The sequence below is a fragment of the Pipra filicauda genome, unplaced genomic scaffold (assembly GCF_003945595.2).
Source record: "Pipra filicauda isolate LSUMZ 115617 unplaced genomic scaffold, ASM394559v2 scaffold734_size124207_pilon, whole genome shotgun sequence".
NCBI lineage: Eukaryota > Metazoa > Chordata > Aves > Passeriformes > Pipridae > Pipra > Pipra filicauda.
Window position 1 is genome coordinate 42,826 of NW_024104903.1, and position 19,485 is coordinate 62,310.

Genomic DNA, 19,485 nt, shown 5'->3' on the forward strand with positions numbered 1-19,485 from the left:
GTCCTGGTGATAATGACTCCTCTCTGATACATCTGAGATGCCCCAGGAGGAAGAAGAGGAGGGTGTGATTCCAAACTACTAATTCTGACCAGGAATTGGGGCCGGTTTTGATCCCAGAGACATTCCAGGGATTCAGTCCCGCTGAGCCTTTCCCCTTGGCTGTGTCACTCTGGGCAGAATCCACCCCTTTGGGCTGCAAAGTTGCAACAAAAAGAGGTTGGAAAAGAACTTGTTCTCGTCGCTCCAGACTTGTCTGACCCATCCAAAAACGTGATGGAGATGGTGGGAGAGAGATGAAGGACAAAGAATCCACGGAGATCTTGGCACACAGGAATTCGGGGAGGGGATTCCCAATTATCTGGACATGCAGAGAGAGGGAATAGCCAGCTGTTGTCCTCCAAGGCCTGGAAAAAGGTCCTTGGAGAAAGAAGTGCCCGAGGTTGGAGCTTGGAAGAGGCAGCACGAAGCAGACACGGAGTCCTTCCAGCGGCAGGAACACGTGGGATCGGGATGAGGCAACGAACAATTCCAAATGGAATCATAAATGCCTGGTTAGAGATAATAACCAGCAGTTTAAATGCCTGAGGGATGCACTGGGTGGACATCAGGGGTGGCTGTGACGTGGTTCCTTCGGGATGGGGGACACCTGGAATTGCTGTGTGTGGTTGTCACCCTTCACCTTTGCTACCAGAGCCTCCAACAGCCAAATCCAGGGATAAATTTATCCCTATGCCGAGATGTGTGTGTGGGCGGGGCTGGAGAAGAATTGGGATGGAGCCATCGAGCCTTGAAAAAGGGGGAGAAGTTCCCCAGGCAGGGATTTGTGGGAGAGGGGACATCCCGTGAGGACACGTGGCCCTCACACCACTGAGATGTGGATTGTTCCAGGCAGGAAAACACCAAACCACCATTGGGAGCTGCAGCAGCCCCAGATGTGTTGCCTAAATTCTTTGGAGGGTTCCAAGAAGGGGGTGAGGTCTTTGTTCGTGCTGTGAGGTGACCGTTGGAGAGACCTGCTGGGTCACGGGAACCAGAGAGGATGGAGAGGGGACAAGTGATCTGGATGTCCCCAGAGTGGACAAACACTCTCTGGGCTTGTGATCCCTTCCCGTTGGGGTTTGTATGGAAAAGCTGCAGGAAACGCAGCTCTGGGGGAAATTCCAGCTCCAAACTTTTCCAAAAGCTGAAATCCCTGGCGCTGCTCAGAACGAATCAGAAGAGGGTGGTTTTTTTTAAAAAAATTGGAATTCTCCTTTTCTTTCTTGACTTTTGACTTCATAAAGCACATTTGATTTCAAGCATTTCCACCTGAAACAGCCTTTGGGGACTCGTGTTTGGGCCTTAATTCACTTATTTAAATGCTGGATGCCCCAGTCTGTGCCCACCCCCCTTCCTGGCACAGGCACCACGAGTAGCATTTGAAGGGCTCAGTGGAGATTCCCAACTTTTTTTTCCCGGAGCCTCTGGGCAAGTGAATCAGAGAGATCATACCTAAATTAGTTGTTTTGAATCCCAGACTCGGTGAGAGAAATAAAATAAATTAAGAAAAACATGGCAAAATTATAAAAAAAAGAATAAAACCACACACAACTACGAGGCGGAATTTGATGGAAGTTGGAGGTTTTCCATGAAATTTCCAGGTCTGGTGCACTAATGTTGAGAGGGGAGACATAACAACAAAATAAAACCCGCTTTCCCGGGAAATTCTGGCTGGTTTCCAGCACGAGGAGCTGGAAGCACAGGACGAAGCCCACGAGGGGGAGCTGGTGCCTCTGCTCCCGGAGCAAATTCCGGGGGGGAAAACGAGCAGCCGAGGGAGGGATGAGGCTGCTGGGCTGGAAAGAACCCGGGGAAGGGTGGCTTTGGGTGCCAACCCGTGCCAATCGTGCGGAGGTGCCGGCGGGTCCTGGCCACGCTCCAGGCTCCGCTCGTCCCACGCCGGCGGCAACCGGGACGTGCCTTGGTTTGGATTGTGGGATAATTCTGGAGCGTGGAATATCCTGTGCTAGGAGAAGATATTTTGCATCCAAATCCCAAAGCCCTGCAAGGTTTAACCTGGAGTTTGTAACCGTACAGTGCTTGGAAGTGGGTCGCTCTGTGTCCTCCCCTCACCTCCTACGGCTGCGAGGCTCTTGGAAGTGCCCAAAATTGTTGGGATGGGCCTGGGAATCTTGTTTTCTTGGCACCTGTGAGGGCTTGGGGAATAAAGAGGGGATCAAAACAGATGGTGCTGTGCTTTTTTGCCCCATTCTGGGTGAAAATCCTCCTGATTTTCCTACAAATTCCCTCTCTGCAGTGACTCCCTGAGCCTCTTCCTGCCACTCCAGTACTAAATTCCACTAAATCCCCCTGGAAACACAAGTGCCTGCAACCCACCATGCATCAAAATAAGGGAAATTCCCCTTTTTTTCTCCTCTTTTGCGAGTTCTAATCCTGCCTTCAACCTGTCTGAGGCCTCCAGCAGTTCTGTGGGAGTAGAGTAGGGAAGAAGTTCTCGAAGTTCTTCAAGGACATGGTGACCCAGGTGAGGCTCCAAACCGAGCTCTGCCATCACTTCCCCATGTGTGACCTTGGGAGAGTCACTGGGTGCCTCTGATTCATGTGCTGAAGGTGGAGATAACTCAGGGCTTCTCTCCCCGACCTGGAGGACTCTTTGGATCTCAGCACTCGGTGTCTTGGGGATGTTTCACAAGATCAACAAGGTTGGGAAAGACCCCTGAGATCGTTGAGTCCAACCCATGCCCCAACCCCACCTTGGCACCCAGCCCATGGCACCGAGTGCCACGTCCAGGCTGTGCTTCAGCACCCCCAGAGATGGGGACTCCACCCCCTCCCTGGGCAGCCCATTCCAAGGGCTGATCCCTCTCTCTGGAAAGAACTTCTTCCCAATGTTCAACCTAAACCTCCTGTCAGGGAGTTCCAGAGAGAGAGGAAGTCTCCCCTGAGCCTCCTCCTCCCCAGGCTGAGCCCCCCCAGCTGGTCCAGGACCTTAGGCCAGGCCCAGGAAGGCTCAGGTGCCCACCCACGGTGTGTGTGCCCCCAGATCTGCCTCTCCCTCAGCTCTGTGCCACTCTGCCTGGCGGGAACACTCCTTCTTTCCACACCACCAGGCACAAACCTGCTGTGGCAGAGCCAGGGCTGCTCCCACGCTGCTCCCTCCCCCAGAAATGCTGTTCTTTGACTCACTGGAGAGCTTTGGTTGGGAGTTCTTTAGGAGCTGGGCATGCCAACATTGCCCAAAGCCATCTCTGTCCTGCTGCCCCAGCATAAAGGAGCTTTGACAACGGCTGGATGGAGACACAGAGGTGAAGACAAGGGTGTGGGCATCGTCTGGTGCCACTGCCAAGTTGGTGGCATCAGGGTGATGGGTATCCTGCTGGGCTGAGGCTGCTCAGCAGGTCTGGTGGCATCCAGGACCCCTTGGTCAGCTTTGAGTCTCCTGGCAGCGTAAACAGAGGAGCTCTGAGAGCAGGATTGGTCTCTGGAATGAGCCCAGGGTTGGTGTCTGGAATGAGCCCTCTGCCAGGGTGAGGTATAGAGTCATAGAATCATAGAATCATAGAATCATGGAATCATAGAATCACAGAATCATAGAATCATAAAATCATAGAATCATAAAATCATAGAATCACAGAATCATAGAATCATGGAATCATGGAATCATAGAATCACAGAATCATAGAATCATAGAATCATAAAATCATAGAATCATAAAATCATAGAATCATAGAATCAGACAGGTTGGAAAGGACCTCTGAGATCATCAAGTCCAACCCTTGATCCAACACCGCTGTGGTTCCCAGCCCATGGCACTGATCCAGTCTGTCCTTAAACACCTCCAGGGATGGAGAATCCACCACTTCCCTGGGCAGCCCATTCCAATGGCTGATCACCCTCTCTGGAAAGAATTTCTTCCTAATATCCAACCTAAACCTCCCCTGGCACAGCTTAAGACCAAGCCCTCTTGTCCTACTGATCGTTGCCTGCAAGAAGAGCCCAACGCCCCCCCCCCGGCTCCCCCCTCCTGTCAGGGAGTTGCAGAGAGTGAGGAGGTCTCCCATGAGCCTCCTCCTGTCCAGGCTGAGCCCCCCCAGCTCCCTCAGCCTCTCCTCATGGCAATTGTGCTCCAGACCCTTCCCCAGCCTCGTTGCTCTTCTCTGCACCTGCTCCAGCCCCTCCATGGCCTTCCTGAGCTGAGGGCCCAGAACTGGACACAGCACTCCAGGGGAGGCCTCACCAGCGCTGAGTCCAGGGGCAGAATCACTTCCCTGCTCCTGCTGCCACACTGTTCCTGATCCAGGCCATGATCCATCGGCCTTCTTGGCCACCTAGGCATGCTCTGGCTCCTGTTCAGCTTCCTGTCAATCCAAACTCCCAGGTCCCTTCCTGCCTGGCTGAGGTGCAGAGCCCTGTGCCCTCAGAAAGCTCTGGAAGGGAGCAGGAAGGTCCCACTGGCCTGTCTCCCCCTTCAGCAGGCAGATGCCCCCTCCCCAGCACTGGTACAGGAGAGAAGGAGGGCTGAGCCCAGCAGACAGGAGAGCAGGGAGGAGTTGGGAATGAACTCCACCCTGAAAAAGTTGGAGAACTGGCTCATCAAGCTCCCAGCTGGAAGTCAGCAGGGATGAGAAGGAAGGTGGTGCTTTTACCCTCTTTCCACAGGAAAAAAAACCCTCACAGAATCATAGAAGGGTTTGGGTTGGAAGGGACCTTAAAGATCATCTCATTCCAACCCCCTGCCATGGGCAGGGACACCTTCCAGAGACCAGGTTGCTCCAACCTGGCCTTGGACACTTTCAGGGATGAGGCAACCACAGCTTCTCTGGGAATTCCATTCCAGGGCCTCCCTACCCTCCTGGGGAAGAATTCCTTCCTAATATCTAATCCAAACCTCTCCTCTTTCAGTTTAAAAGCTGCTTTTTTCCCTGTGCTTGGAGGGGTTCAAAGCTTTCCCTTGGCACGTGGTCCTCGCTCCCGGGGTGGATGTGTCTGGATTCAGATGCTCTTCCCAAGGTTTGCTGCTGCTGTGGGGCTGAAGGGCTCAGGGAGAGCAGAGCTGGGTGATTTTCTGCGCCTGACCATATTTCATTTCCCAAAATAGCCACAGTCACCAAGGTTTGGTGGCAGAGCTCCCTGGAGATGCTGCCCTGCTTCCAAGGAAACCGGCAGGAGGGATCGCTCAGCATCTCCCAGGCATTCCTGAACTGGTCCTTCCTCTTCTCTGGAGCAAGAGGGAGCTGGGTTGGGGACTGTCAGAGCAGCACCTCCACCCCAAATCCTCCTCCCTAAATTCTGCCCCACAGGAACTGGGAAGAAGCAAAAGGGTGAAGCAAGATCCTGATGTGAAATCCTACAGAGAAAAGGCTCCACCCACACAGAGAAAACAGGGCAAGGGGTGTCCCCCAGCCATGAGGACACATGGTGTGACCTGTTTGTGACACCCTTTCCATCCCCAAAACAGGGTGGTCACACCCAAATGGTCCATGGGCTGTTCCTGGGCATGGATTGGGAAGTGTTTCTTGGCATGGGAGAGTGCTGAGAGGGGAATGTGCCGAGTCTTTGACTTATTTATTGGTGTGGAAGTGGCTTCACAGCTCTTTTTTGTGTCAGAGCTCTCTGTGGGTCTGGCCAGGACCCCACTGGGTGGTACAGCCGGCAGGAGGAACCCAAAGGAAGCAATGCCTGACTCCAGCCCATGCAGGGAACGCTTGGATGACCCTGAATCCTCCTCCTTCCACAGGGGAATGAGGTGGATCAGAGTGAGTGGTCGGGACTCATCCCACCAGCAGGATGAGGGCACCAGAGATGTCATGGCTGGGTTTTGGCTGTGGAAGTGACACCAGAGGCACTTCTCGGTGCTATGGATGTCGAGGAGAAGAGACACCCACCATGTCTGCTGGGAAATCTATGCCTGGAGGACACAGGATGAGCTTTTGGTCTCCTGGTGCCGAGCCCATCCCAAATTCCTTTCTGTTGGCACTTCCTTCACCCCATCTCCCTACAAAAGTGAGTTTTCTTCCACGTGGGAAGGCAGGAGAGGGTGGCTGAGAGCAAAACCAGGCCCTGATGCCAAACACCGTGTTTACAGCCCAGAAATGGGAGAAGGGGACACCTCCGGGCTTTGCTTGCAGAGAAAAGAAAGCTTCATGGACCTCTTTTTCCACCAGAGATCCTGTTTCCTTGCTCAAGCAGCAGTTGGGTTGCAAAGCAGAGCTGGAGGGAGGCTGAGGAGCCAAGGCCACCGCTCTCCCAGGCCTGTGACTTTGGACACATCACTCCTCACTCAGGCTTAAAACCCAGTAATTTTAAGGCTCTGCAAACCTTTGCTGGAACATCCTAAAGTCCCTCCAAGACATGGTTGTCCCTTTTCTGACGGTTTAACAAGTTGGGGGTGAGTCAAAGCCTGGTTCACCATGTCCAAAATGGAGATGGGACGAGTCATTCCTCCCACACCCTTTCCTTGGGGTGCCTGGAAACCCAGGATGGCTTTTTCACCTTCCTATTTTTCTCCCTGGTTTGGCGTGGGTGGCTTTGGGTTCCTGTGGCTGCCATCCAGGAGCTTTACAAGCCCTTGTTTGTGATTTTGGGATCAAGGGGGATGCTCTGCCAGTGGAGCTGCTCTCCCCATACCCCACGAGTGGCTGGGAATGGGGTGGGAGAATCCAAGCCCAGCTGGAGTTTGCAGAGATGCTCCTGAGGTGGCACAAAGCCTTTCCCACCTTCTACCTTCCCACCAGCACCAAATCATTCCCTGATCTTCCAAAGCAACAATAATTTAAAAAAAACCCCAAACCCAAGCAACACACAGCCAGGAATTTTTGGCCAATCCTGCTGGGAAAATGCCCAGGTGCCCTCCCAGTGAGGGATTTGATTGTGATCTCAGATAGGGCTCTGTTTGTTCCTGGGCCCTGGAGAACACACCCATCAGCCTGAGAAGGTTTCAGCCAGGTTGTTTCTCTGCTCCTGGAATGGTTTCAGCCAAGGATGTTTCCCTTCTCCTGGAATGGTTTCAGCCAGGATGTTTCCCTACTCTTGGAATGGTTTCAGCCAAGGATGTTTCCTTGCTCCTGGAATGGTTTCAGCCAAGGATGTTTCCTTGCTCCTGCCCCTGAGCCAGCGTGGGCTCTCCCAGGGGACAGGCCCTGCTCTCCTGGCCCTGCCTGGGCACTGCTGGAGGTTTCAGCAGGGCTATTACACGAGGTGGGACCAGTTTCGAGACGTAACAAGGGCTGGCCCAAGCTCTTGTTCTCACCATGCCTGGCTGGGTCAGCAGGAGCAGGGCAGGAGAGAAACCGGAGCATCCCGATCTTCCCACGAGTTTTTCCCGCTCTCGTTGGGTTTTCCCACTCTCAGTTGGGACCCTCTTGTGAAAAAAAAAACCACAAAAAACAGATGCAGAGAAGCTAAAATGAATTAAGGGTAGTGATAGCACAACAGGGAATGGATTGAAATTGAAAAAGAATGGGATTAGAAGAGATATTGGGAAGAAATTCCTCCTTAGGAGGGTGGTGAGGTACTGGAATAGAATTCCCAGAGAAGCTGTGGCTGCCCCATCCCTGGAAGTGTTCAAGGCCAGGTTGGAGCATCCTGGGACAGTGGAAGGTGTCCCTACCCGTGGCAGGCAGGTTGGAATTCCACAATCCTTAGGAATCCTTCCAACCCAAACCATTCTGTGATGCTGTGAAGAGTACAAAGGTTGTCCATGGAGCTCCTCACAACTTTTTTCCACAGAGAGAAAAACTTATTTATCTCCTTTTCTTCTCAACTTTCCCTCATCCTTGGGAATTTCAGCTCTTGGGTGTCAGTGCTGAGGATCATTTTCAGGCCCATCACGGGAGAGGCGAGTCCAGAACCCAAAGCACATAAAAATGGGTAGACCTGGAAAATTGTGGTTCTGATGGAAGCAAAATGGATGAGAAGACTCAGGGTTGTCTTGGAGGCTCCATGGAGAGCTCCCACAAAGCCTGATGCCACCATAGCTGTGTCATGGATGATTTTCACGTATCACTGGCCTGGCAGGTTCAAATGCCTACTCTCTCCACCACCCTGCAGCTCCAGGATCTTCAAATTTATTCTAAAAACACCCACAAAACAAACACAACCCCCCCTCCCTGCCCCCAGTGATCACTGAGACAGTTGTGAAGACAAACACAAGAGCTGTCACCCACTCTTCTTCCTCAAAAGGTTGGGCCAAAACCTTCCTTCACGAGGTTCTTGGAGGTGTTGTTGTAAATATTTTTCCTGGCGGGCTTGAGATGCCTCTCACAGGCCAAGATTTCCCAAGAGACATCAGAGCCTCTCCTGTCAGGACCTGTGAGGTCTCGTGGTGGAGGGGATGGTCCCATTCCAGTGTCCTCACGTTGACTGCTCATGTTATGAAAGAGGATCAGGAGGGCTGGGCCTGCAACAAGGGGAAATTCCCACTTCCAGTGGAAAAAACAACAAGAATTATCAACCAAGCAGTATTATTTCTCCCCAGATAGAGTTGTAGCAAGCGGTGTCCTCCTCGGGGAGGACTGGGGTTAAATATTTGGGGGAATTCCAAGAGGGCACTGAGGTTTCTATCTTGCCTCTTCTTCCCCCTCCCCACCATCCTCTCAGACCCTGCAGGTCTCCAGGCTTGTTGTTCTGGTTTGAACCATCCCATGGGATCTTTCCTTGTAGGACCGAGGCCTGCAAGGTTGTGGGATGGTGATGTGAGAGGGGAGAAAAGAGGGAAAGCACTGGGATCCACCAGTTTGAACCATCCCATGGGATCTTTCCTTGTAGGACTGAGGCCTGCAAGGTTGTGGGATGGTGATGTGAGAGGGGAGAAAAGAGAGAAAACACCAGGATCCAGAACAACAAGCCTTGGCCCTGGATGCAAGAAGGATGATTCACCCCCCTGACTCTCCAGCTCTTCCCTCTCCAAGCAGGGTGGTTCCATCCCCCGTGTGAGGGCCCTGGGCAGGGTGATGCTGTTTGGGGTGTGCCCAAGCCATGTCTGATGGATGCCCTTGATGGCACAGATGGCGTCTGGGCTGGGCTTGGGCCCTGTCTGGGGAGCTGGGCTGGGCCTGGCCCTTCCATCAGGACTTTGGTGGGGTTGGGAATCACGGGGGGTTGGCTCCGGGTGTGATGGTGCTGGTTGATATCTCCGAGCTCATGGGACTGGAAATGGGGACTGGAACACCCCTTAGGACCTTGGAGTTTAAGGGAATGTGACAAAATGGCTTTGGCTGAGGCTCCAAAGGACTCAATATCGATATCAAAGCTCCTGGTGGCTGTCACAACTGCCGTGGAAGCCACAGCAACATGGAATCATGGAATGGTTTGGGTTGGAAGGGGCCTTAGACACCATCCTGTTCCATTCCCCCCTCCATGGCCGGGGTTGCCAAGCACTAGATGAGGTTGCTCCAAGCTCCACCCGACCTGGCCTTGAAGCCAGCATGGATCCCCCTGGTATTTCAGCCAGATTTGGCGGATTTGGGCTCTTCCAATCCTTCCTAACTTGGTCATTCTGCTGTTGGAGTGACCTGAGGAGCTCTGTCCTGCTGTCTGGAGCCTCCCAGAACAGCTACAAACCCAGTTGTGTTTTGGCAAGGGGTGAACAGAGCAACTGCCTGCAACAGGCCTCAGGTGGTTTTCCAAAATGTCCCACTGGGGTCTTCCTTTTTTTTTTCCTGGTATTTCTGAATCCCCCAATTTCCCTGTTCTCCTTCACCAAACCCTGTTGTCATTGCACATCCAAATGAAGCAATTCAGCCTTCCCTGACCCTCCAAGGAAGGAGGAGAGGATGTGCCCAGGTCAGCCTGGTGTTGTCAGGAGCCAGGCTGGCCCTCCTGCCCTCTGTGCCCCATCTGCATGACTCAGGGAGACGGGGAGCACCATCCACGCCTGGAACCTCCTCAACTTGTCCCACGGCCTCTTTGTTCCCCTCCTGAACTCCCCCTGACCACCCTGAGCTGAAACAGAGCTTCCCCTCTGCACCAGGGAGGAGATCTGAGGTCACAGCCACCCTCCAGACAGGGAAAACAAAAAAGGGAAGAAAGTGGGGAGAGCTGACATTTAAACGTCCCTGGATCTGGCACTTGCTCCATCATGGGTTGAAAACACGCTTTGTGCGACTCCAGTTACACAAAAAGGACTGGCCTTGCACAACCCACTGCCAAGGTCTGGCACAAACACACCCTATTGGCTGCCAAGCTCCAAGTGGGTGAAGGTTTTCCTTTCTCCAAACTCCCAGGCTCTGTTAACTCCCCGATCCCCCTCGTGACACCCGCCCGGCCCAGTTTCTGCTGCGAGATTCGCCCCCTCCCCTCCCTCCCCTCTCCTTTTTTTATGTCCCTGGGAAATGTTTTAACACCTCCCCTCCGTGTTCTCCTGGCACCATCTGCCCTCCCACTCCCTCAGTTGGCTTTGCCCTGGATTTTCTTCCAGCTCTCTCCACCCCTTTGCTTGGAAAAACCGGGCTGTTCTCTGCTTCCAGAGGCACCACCACGGTGCTGGTGGAGACCTTGCAGTGGCCCTGGGTGTGACTGCAATAGCAACAGTGCCCCAGAATAGTACTGTGGCTTTGGGACATTGCCAGCCCCCAGTCTGGCTCCCAAAGTTTTGACAGTGTCCTGCAGGGACACAGGGATGGAGGCCAAGTGATGCCCCTGATGCTTTCACCAGCCAGGTCGCACAGGAGCTCCCCCAGGGGCTGGTTAAACTGGGATTTTGGGAGTTCTACACCTCCCCAGGCCCCTGAAGAACTGTTTTTGACACCTGAACAGTGTCTGCACATAACAAGAGGTACATTTTTCACAGCACTGAGTGATGCCACCACAGGAGCAACGGTGAATCCCATTCCCATCTTATTTCTGACCCTCACTTTGCGTGGTTTCTTTGGTTCCAGCAGCTGGTTAAACCAGGATTTGGGGAATTCTACACCCCCCTCGAACCTTAAAGAACTGATTTTAATACTTAAAGTGTCTGCACATAACAAGAGGTAATATTTTTCGCAGCACTGAGTGATGCCACCACAGGAACGACACTGAATCCCATTCCCATCTTATTTCTGACCCTCACTTTCCTTGTTTAATTATTTCCCCCCCAACTTTGTGTGTTTGCTTTGGCTCCAGTGGTTGGTTAAACTGAGATTTTTGGGAGTTCCACCCTTCCCAGGCCCCTGAAGAACTGTTTTTAACACCTAAACAGTGTCTGCACATAACAAAATGTCCATTTTTCACAGCACAGAGTGTTGCCACCACGGGAACAACAGTGAATCCCATTCCCATCTTATTTCTGACCCTCACTTTGTGTGTTTGCTTTGGCTCCAGTGGCTGGTTAAACTGGGATTTGGGGAATTGTATAACCCCCTAGAACCTTGAAGAACTGATTATGATACTTAAACAGTGTCTGCACATAACAAAATGTACATTTTGCACAGTGCTGAGTGATACCAGCACAGGAGCAACAGAGAAGTCCATCCCATCTTAGTTCTTCCCCTCACTTTGTGTTTGTTTCTCCCCCAACTTTGTGTGTTTGCTTTGGCTCCAGTGGCTGGTTAAACTGGGATTTGGGGAATTCTGCAACCCCCAGAACCTTAAAAAACTGATTTAAATACTTAAACAGTGTCTGCACATAACAAGGTGTCCATTTTACACAGCACTGACTGATGCCACCACAGGAGCAACAGTGAATCCCATTCCCATCTTATTTCTGACCCTCACTTTGTGTGTTTGCTTTGGCTCCAGTGGCTGGTTAAACTGGGATTTGGGGAATTGTAAAACCCCCCAGAATCTTAAAGCACTGATTTTAACACCTAAACAGTGTCTGCACATAACAAGAGGTACAATTTTCACAGCACTGAGTGATGCCACCACAGGAACAACAGTGAAACCCCTCCCATCTTATTTCTTACCCTTACTTTGTGTTTGTTTCTCCCCCAACTTTGTGTGTTTGCTTTGATTCTAGTGGCTGGTTAAACTGGGATTTCGGGATCTCCCCACCTCTCCAGACCCTTGAAGAACTGTTTTTAACACCTAAACAGTGTCTGCACATAACAAGGTGTCCATTTTTCACAGCACTGAGTGTTGCCACCACAGGAACGACACTGAATCCCATTCCCATCTTATTTCTTACCCTCGCTTTTCTTGTGTTTAATTATTTCCTCCCCCCCATCTTTGTGTGTTTGCTTTGGCTCCAGTGGCTGGTTAAACTGGGATTTGGGGAATTGTACAACCCCCCAGAATCTTAAAGAACTGATTTTAACACCTAAACAGTGTCTGCACATAACAAAATATCCATTTTTCACAGCACTGAGTGTTGCCACCACAGGAGCAACGATGAATCCCCATTCCCATCTTATTTCTTACCCTCACTTTTCTTGTGTTTAATTATTTCCCCCCCAGCTCTGTGGGTTTGCTTTGATTCCAGTGGCTGGTTAAACTGAGATTTTTGGGAGTTCCACCCTTCCCAGGCCCCTGAAGAACTGTTTTTAACACCTAAACAGTGTCTGCACATAACAAAATGTCCATTTTTCACAGCACTGAGTGTTGCCACCACAGGAACAACAGTGAATCCCATTCCCATCTTAGTTCTTACCCTCGCTTTTCTTGTGTTTAATTATTTCCCCCCCAACTTTGTGTGTTTGCTTTGGCTCCAGTGGCTGGTTAAACTGGGATTTGGGGAATTCTGCAACCCCCAGAACCTTAAAAAACTGATTTAAATACTTAAAGAGTATCTGCACATAACAAAATGTACATTTTGCACAGCATTGAATGATGCCACCACAGGAACAACAGTGAATCTCATTCCCATCTTATTTCTGACCCTCATTTTCTTGTGTTTAATTATTTCCTCTCCAACTTTCTGTGTTTGCTTTGATTTATTTTGCTTTGCACCAATATTTCCTCACCCTCCCTCCCTCCTTCTCTCTTGTCCGGGTGAAATATTCATCTTGTTTATTATTATTAACCTCCCCTTTTCTCTAATCTATTTAAATGCTTTCTCACATTTCCACTTCCTCCGGCCCAATTTCTCACTTGCAGATTTTTCTGTTCAGCTGCACTTTGCTTTAACAGCCTCATTTATTTACTGTTCATTTATTTGCTTTCATTTCCAAGCCTTTCCTCTCCTCTCCTGTCTTGGGCTGTGTTTGGGCTTCACTCCTGCTGAGGAGCTGCATTTTTCTGCTCGATTTGCTCCACGATGAGCCGGATTTTGTGGGATAATTCATTTTCATTTGGGGTTTTTTGATGGGATGGAAGAGTAGAAAGTGTAGAAAGTCCCATTTTCCATTTACCCAGCTGCCTGAGACAACCCTGGTATTATAAATAAAACAAACATGTAGATTAATACCCCCTCTTTCCCTCCGTGCTCCAGCATTTTTCCAGCCTGATGTTGTATTTATAAGGAATCTTGTTTGGAAAGGATATTTTGGGTTTTTTTTTCACAGATTATTTCTGAAATATTGTTGCCACATTATCTGTCCCGTGGGTCTTTCACATCCTGGCTAAAAGGGGAGTTAAAGATTCGTGTTCAAGGTCAGAGAACAGAGTGGAAAACTTGGCAAAGAGGATGTTCATCCCCTCCAACCTTCTCTGGACACGGAGACAGAAACCACTGAGGGTTAAAACTGCTGCAGGAAAGGAGGAACTGGGCAAAAGGAGGAATGACCGGAAGGAAAAGACTCATCCCAGGGGTTGGGAATGGGTCCAGCTGCCCAGGATCCTGCAGGAAGGTGATCAGAGACTCTTGGGGAGTTGGTTTCTGGGCTCCCCAGGGAAGTGATCACGGAACCAACCCTGCCAGAGTTGAAGTGTTTGGCCAACACTCTGAGGCACGTGGTGGGACTTTTTGGGTTGTCCTGTGCAGGGCCAGGAGCTGGGCTCGATGGGTCTCTCCCAGCTCAGGATAATCTGTGATTTGATGAGCAATCTGGGGACTCAAAGAGCAACTGGATGTTCTTTATTCTGTTTCCACCCCATTTGTGACCTTACAACCCTTTACTTTGAGCTTCCCTTGGTCCTTTCTCTCTCTAAAGACCAAAGGTCCTGTTGAGGTGTCTCCTTGACCAGGACTTGTTTTATTTCTCAGTCTTTTTCACTCCCATTCCACAGCTGAACTCCTGCAGGTGTTTCCACGATGTTTCCATGTCCCTCTTCTGCATCCTGAGTCATCTGCCAAGAGGTGTTGTGGGAGCAGAAGGAGGGAGCCCAGAAAGATTGGAGAGGTCACGAGGGACTGGAAAAACCTGACAGAGCCCAGAGCTGGTTGACAGGTAACAACAAACATTGTTGCTTGGAAACCCCAGATGGTTCTGGAGGACAGGGGAGCAGAACAAAACAAGAACATCAGTCCCCATCCCTGCCTGGAGCACGGGAGCCTCGGAGGGACAACCTCCAGGCACAAAGAGTGGCATCAGGGTTGGAACTGGGTGAGCTTTGAGGTCCCTTCCAACCCAAACCTTCCCCCGATTCTGTGGTCACCGCTGATTTCTGTTTGAAGTTTCTTTGGGCAAGCGAGAGAAATCTGGGTGGTTGTGGACAAACCAGCAAAACAAAATCTCCTCTCCCACTTCCCACAAATATTCAGCTCCCATTCCATGGCAGAGAGGAAGGATGGAGGATTCCAGACGACCCGGCTCCGGGTTTCGCGGTTCAAGCCCGAGAAGGGAGTCCCGCCTTGGAATCAGATAAATTGCTCCCCAAATTAGCAAAGCAGGCAAGGTCAGCGGGGGGAAAAAAAAAAAAAAAGATTGGATCTGGAGATGAGATGGAAGAAAACACCTCTACCCCTGCAGCTTTGTAACAGGTTCCTACGCACGAACACACCCAGCCCTGATCACACCTTGGGTGCTGTCACTCCCCAACCCTCAAATTACTGCAATCAAGGGAAGGAAAAGACAACTCAGTCCCGGTATAAAACCTTCTTGTGGTGCCCCATCCCACACCTTTGGGGCTCTGAGGGCTCTCCTTCAACCATGAAGGCTTTTCTGGTTGCCCTGCTGGCGGTCGTCCTGTGTGCCCAGCCAGGTAAGGAGCTTGGGAGGTTTTTGGGAGAACCAGGATGGGAATGGGAACATCAGAAGAGAAATCCAGGTTAACTCAGGGACAAGAGGGTTTTGGGAATGGGAACATCAGGAGAGAAATTCAAGTTAACTCAGGGACAAGAGGGTTTGGCAGCTTTTAGTGCAGCTGGTGAGGTCTTGGGGGTGAAGTTTTGCATTGGGCACGTCGAGGAATATTTGGGGTGGTTTAGTCTTTGTTTCTGGGTGAGTTCTGCAAAGGCACCTGGAGATATTTGGGGTGGTTTAGTCTTAGTTTCTGGGTGAGTTTTACAGAGATACCTGGAAATATTTTGTGTGATTTAGTCTTTTTTCTGGGTGAGTTGTGCAGAGGCACCTGGAGATATTTAGTGTGGTTTAATCTTAGTTTCTGGGTGAGTTCTGCAAAGGTACCTGGAAATATTTTGTGTGATTTAGTCTTTTTTTCTGGGTGAGTTCTGCAGAGGTACCTGGGGATATTTAGTGTGGTTAAGTCTTAGTTGCTGGGTGAGTTCTGCAGAGGTATCTGGAGATATTTTGTGTGGTTTAGTCTTAGTTTTTGTGTGTTTTACAGAGGTACCTGGAAATATTTTGTGTGATTTAGTCTTTTTTCTGGGTGAGTTATGCCAAGGTACCTGGAAATATTTAGTGAGGTTTAATCTTAGTTTCTGGGTGAGTTCTGCAGAGGTACCTGGAAATATTTAGTGAGGTTTAATCTTAGTTTCTGGGTGAGTTCTGCAGAGGTACCTGGGAATATTTTGTGTGATTTAGTCTTTTTTCTGGGTGAGTTCTGCAGAGGCACCTGGAGATATTTGGATTGGTTGAGTCTTGATTTCTGAGTGAGTTCTGCAGAGTTACCTGGAGATATTTTGTGTGTTTTAATCATAGTTTTTGGGTGAGTTCTGCCCAGGTACCTCAAAACTGAGCTCCCCCCTCTGGTTTCTCACATCCTCCCCTCTGAAGACAGGCACAAACTCAAACATGCTCACAGGAATTAAGCTGAGCTCAGAGTCCTGCCTTTGATTTTATTTTTGTTCCTGGATGAAACTGGGGGAGCTGCTGTCAACAGGAGGTTGTGTGGCTGGTTTTGACACCCCATCTCCTGCCAGAGCTTCACTCTCCTCCCCACAGCCACATCCCAATTAAGAAACAAGATTTTCGAAAGCCCAAGAGCTCTTTGCTCCTGAGTTTGAGGAGCAAACTCTCAAGTGGGAGTGTGTTTATTGTGGAATCCACAGCTCTCTTGTCCTTTTGCACCGTTAAGGTTATTTCTGGCCGCGTTTCCTAAAATTCCAGCTCCTGGAGGGTGGAGCCCAGAGGCAGGAAAGGCTTTATAGCAGCTCTAATGGTTTAAGCTGTTCTTGTTTCCTGGCTGGAAGGGGTTTTCCTTGCCTCACTTAGTGAGCACAAGTGCATTGCAGTTGCTTTCAGACACGTGCTGGGGTTTGGGCTCCTCTGCAGCAGGAAGTGGTTTGAACAACTTTGGCAACAAAAGGAACTCAGAGAGAGCTCCAGGGGCTGTAAAATGGAATCAATTCTTGCTAAGTAGCAGGTCTGGGGTTTGCTTTGCCTGCCAAAGGACAGGAGCCCACAGCTCATGTTGGGGAACCTCCAGAGGAGAGAAAAGAGGCTAAAAATATCCATGTGATGGAGAAACGGGGAAAACTGAACAGTGATTTAAAGAGGAGTTAAAGCCAGGATTCAATTCAGTTCAAAACCAAGGCTGGTTTTATCTCCTAGTCCGGAGAACAGCTGAACTTGCAACACCTGGACTGGAAAAGAGCAGAGAATCATCAAATCATAGAATGGTTTGGGATGGAAAGGACCTTAAAAATCATCCAGTTCCAACCCCCTGCCATGGGCAGGGACACCTTTCACTAGACCAGGCTGCTCAAAGTCCAACCTGGCCTTGAAGCATCTGGGACAGTCCTGTGCTGAGACACCCAGAGCTGTACCCAAGGCACTCAGATCACAGAGGGGAGGCCTTTTCTCCCCCTGCTTGTGATAGTCAGGGACTAAACTGGCTTTTAATTCTCTTTCAAAACTGCTTCTGGAGTCGTCTAACCAAGTTCATGGGCAGATTGAACTCCAGGGATGAGTCTGAACCAACAGCAGCTGGGCTTTGGAGAGCCCCTGGCAGGAGGCTAAAACCAAGTCCAGAATTAATTGAGAGGGGATTTTGTGCAGAATTTAGAGCCTTGCTGGGCTGAGAAAAGCAGGAGGAACCAAACCAGGGGAAGTTCAGGACCCTCCCTGCTTTATAATTGGGTCACCTGCAACCAAGAGCTGGGAAGGATGGAGCAGCATTTCCCCAGAGCAGCTCAACTCCCTCTTGTCACCCCTTACCCAAAAGGAGGAGCATTCCATGGAACTCCAGGCAGTGGGAAAACAATTTCCCCCAATGAATGCACCTCCGGGGAATGGGATGACACATGCCCACATTCCTCACATAAAATGCCACCTGGAATCCTAACTCAATTGACTTGGGTTGTGCCCAACAATCCATATCCCACCTCCTCCTGGTTTGGAAATAGCCCTGGCTCAGCGCTGAGTTAAGAATATCCCTGGGAACACGTCGTTCCAGGCGCTGATAGGAATAATCTCTCCATTGTCCGGAGCGACCTCTCCCTTTATTGTGGGGCTGTGTTTAGTCATTTTGCTCCCTGGGGGTGCCACAGGCATTCATTAATTCGTGTCTGGGCAGTGTTTTTTGCAGATGTTGCCTGAAAATCCCTGGGATTGAGCTCCCAATCCAAGAACTGGGCCAGTTCCTTCTCTCCTTGCCAGTTCTTCTCCTCCTCGCAGGTTGTGAGCTTTGCTTTTGGAGCTTGGCTTCCAACCAGGCCAATGTGGACCCCTGGGCAGAAGGAAAGGTCACCTGGGAATGCTGCTCTGGCTGGAAAATGTTGTTTCAAATTTAATCACCCCCCAAATCTCAAGTCAATGAGGAAAACTCGTTTTCTTCTCTGTATTTTCTTCCTCAGCTTCATTAATCAAAACCAACCCCTTCTTTCACTTATTCACAACATACTTTTCACCTTGAGTTTTCCAAGGAAAGATATGGTTTTGACACCTTTTTTTCCCAAGAGGGAACGGCTGGAAACCTCTAATCTGTGCCACACGTGCTTTTTTCCAGCTTCCTCCCTGTTTTGCTACACATGTGACAACGAGCATTCCAACTGGAACTGCCTTAAAACCTACAAGTGTGAAGACCATGAGAAGTACTGCACGACCACGTACAGCACTGCTGGGCTTGGTGAGTGCCAGTAACACATCCAGGCTTTCCTAATCTTCATTTTAGTCCTGGGAAACAGTGATTTTTTTGGGGGTCCTTTGGGAAGAATTGATTGAGGTTTAGGGATCACAACACGTAATTTGTGAATCCCTCAGTGGTGCTTTGTGATCCCAAAATGGTTTGGGTTGGAAGGGACCTTCAAGATCATCTGGTTCCCATGGGCAGGGACACCTTCCAGTATCCCAGGTTGCTCCAAGCTCCATCCAACCTGGCCTTGAACACTTCCAGGGATGGGGAATCCACAACTTTTCTGGGCAACCCGTGCCGGTTCCTCCTCACCCTTGTGGCTGGAACACACAGATTTCAGGAGCAGACACTGAGAACTCTCCCACGTGCTCTGGGATGAAGGATGGAAAGGGATTGGATGTAAATAATGTGGGTTTAGAGGCATTTTAGTGGCATTTTAGAGACCATTTAGAGGAAAATGCACTCCAGTGATTTCCTGCTGTCCCACAGGAAGCACAGAATCCCACAGTCATTTAGTTGGAAAAGGTCTCCAAGATCGAGTCCAACCTTTGGCTGGTCACCACCTGGTCACCCAGACCAGAGATTTCGGCTTGGCGTGGGTTTCTATCAAGGACTATTTAGTGCCATGCATGATACCCACTCAGCACTCATCAACTCCCCTGGTGGCTGTTATTAATTGCAATTAATACCCCCCCCCCTTCCCGAAGAACCTCAAATCCCAGCTTTCCTTTCTCCTCCTCCCCCCAGGCAAGGACGCGGGGCACCGGATCACCAAGAAGTGCTCCGTGGACTGTCCCGAGACAAACGTGAACTTCGGGGTGGCAGCTTTTTCCACCAAGTGCTGCAGCACCTCCCTGTGCAACTTCAGCGGCGCCAACAGCGTCCGAACCTCCTACGCCGTGATGCTCCTGGGAATCGCTGCCAGTCTGGGCTGGGTCATCAGGGCAGGATTGTGAGGAGGGGTGGGATGAGATGGGACAACCCGAGAACCCACAAGGTATCCCCCGAGTGAGAAACCATGCTCCTCTGTCAAATGGTTCCAACAGGGTCTGTGCTGCCTTGTTCTTATCCCAGACAGATCCCATTCCCGATGTGGCAGTGCAGCTCCCGGTTTCCCCCTCCTCGTTTTATACTAATTTTCCCTGGAAAAGCTCTTTTGATAGCACAGCATGTGACGATGGTCAGGCAAAAATAAAGATTTATGTTATTCTA

At 50.4% G+C, this 19,485-nt stretch overlaps 1 protein-coding gene across 2 annotated transcripts; it reads left to right on the forward strand.

Moving 5' to 3' along the window:
- The first annotated feature begins 9,566 nt into the window (after positions 1-9,566).
- On the forward strand, positions 9,567-19,485 carry LOC113990980 (lymphocyte antigen 6E-like). 2 transcript variants are annotated; one of them, XM_027726911.2, is made up of 5 exons: positions 9,567-9,615; positions 14,086-14,246; positions 14,578-15,000; positions 18,148-18,267; positions 19,021-19,485. In XM_027726911.2, exons 3-5 carry the CDS (start codon positions 14,736-14,738, stop codon positions 19,227-19,229), a joined length of 594 nt encoding a protein of 197 aa, XP_027582712.1. In that variant the 5' UTR covers positions 9,567-9,615; positions 14,086-14,246; positions 14,578-14,735; the 3' UTR covers positions 19,230-19,485. The 2 variants fall into 2 exon arrangements, with proteins under 2 accessions (XP_027582712.1, XP_039245445.1); XM_039389511.1 differs by lacking the exon at positions 9,567-9,615 and adding an exon at positions 9,860-10,189.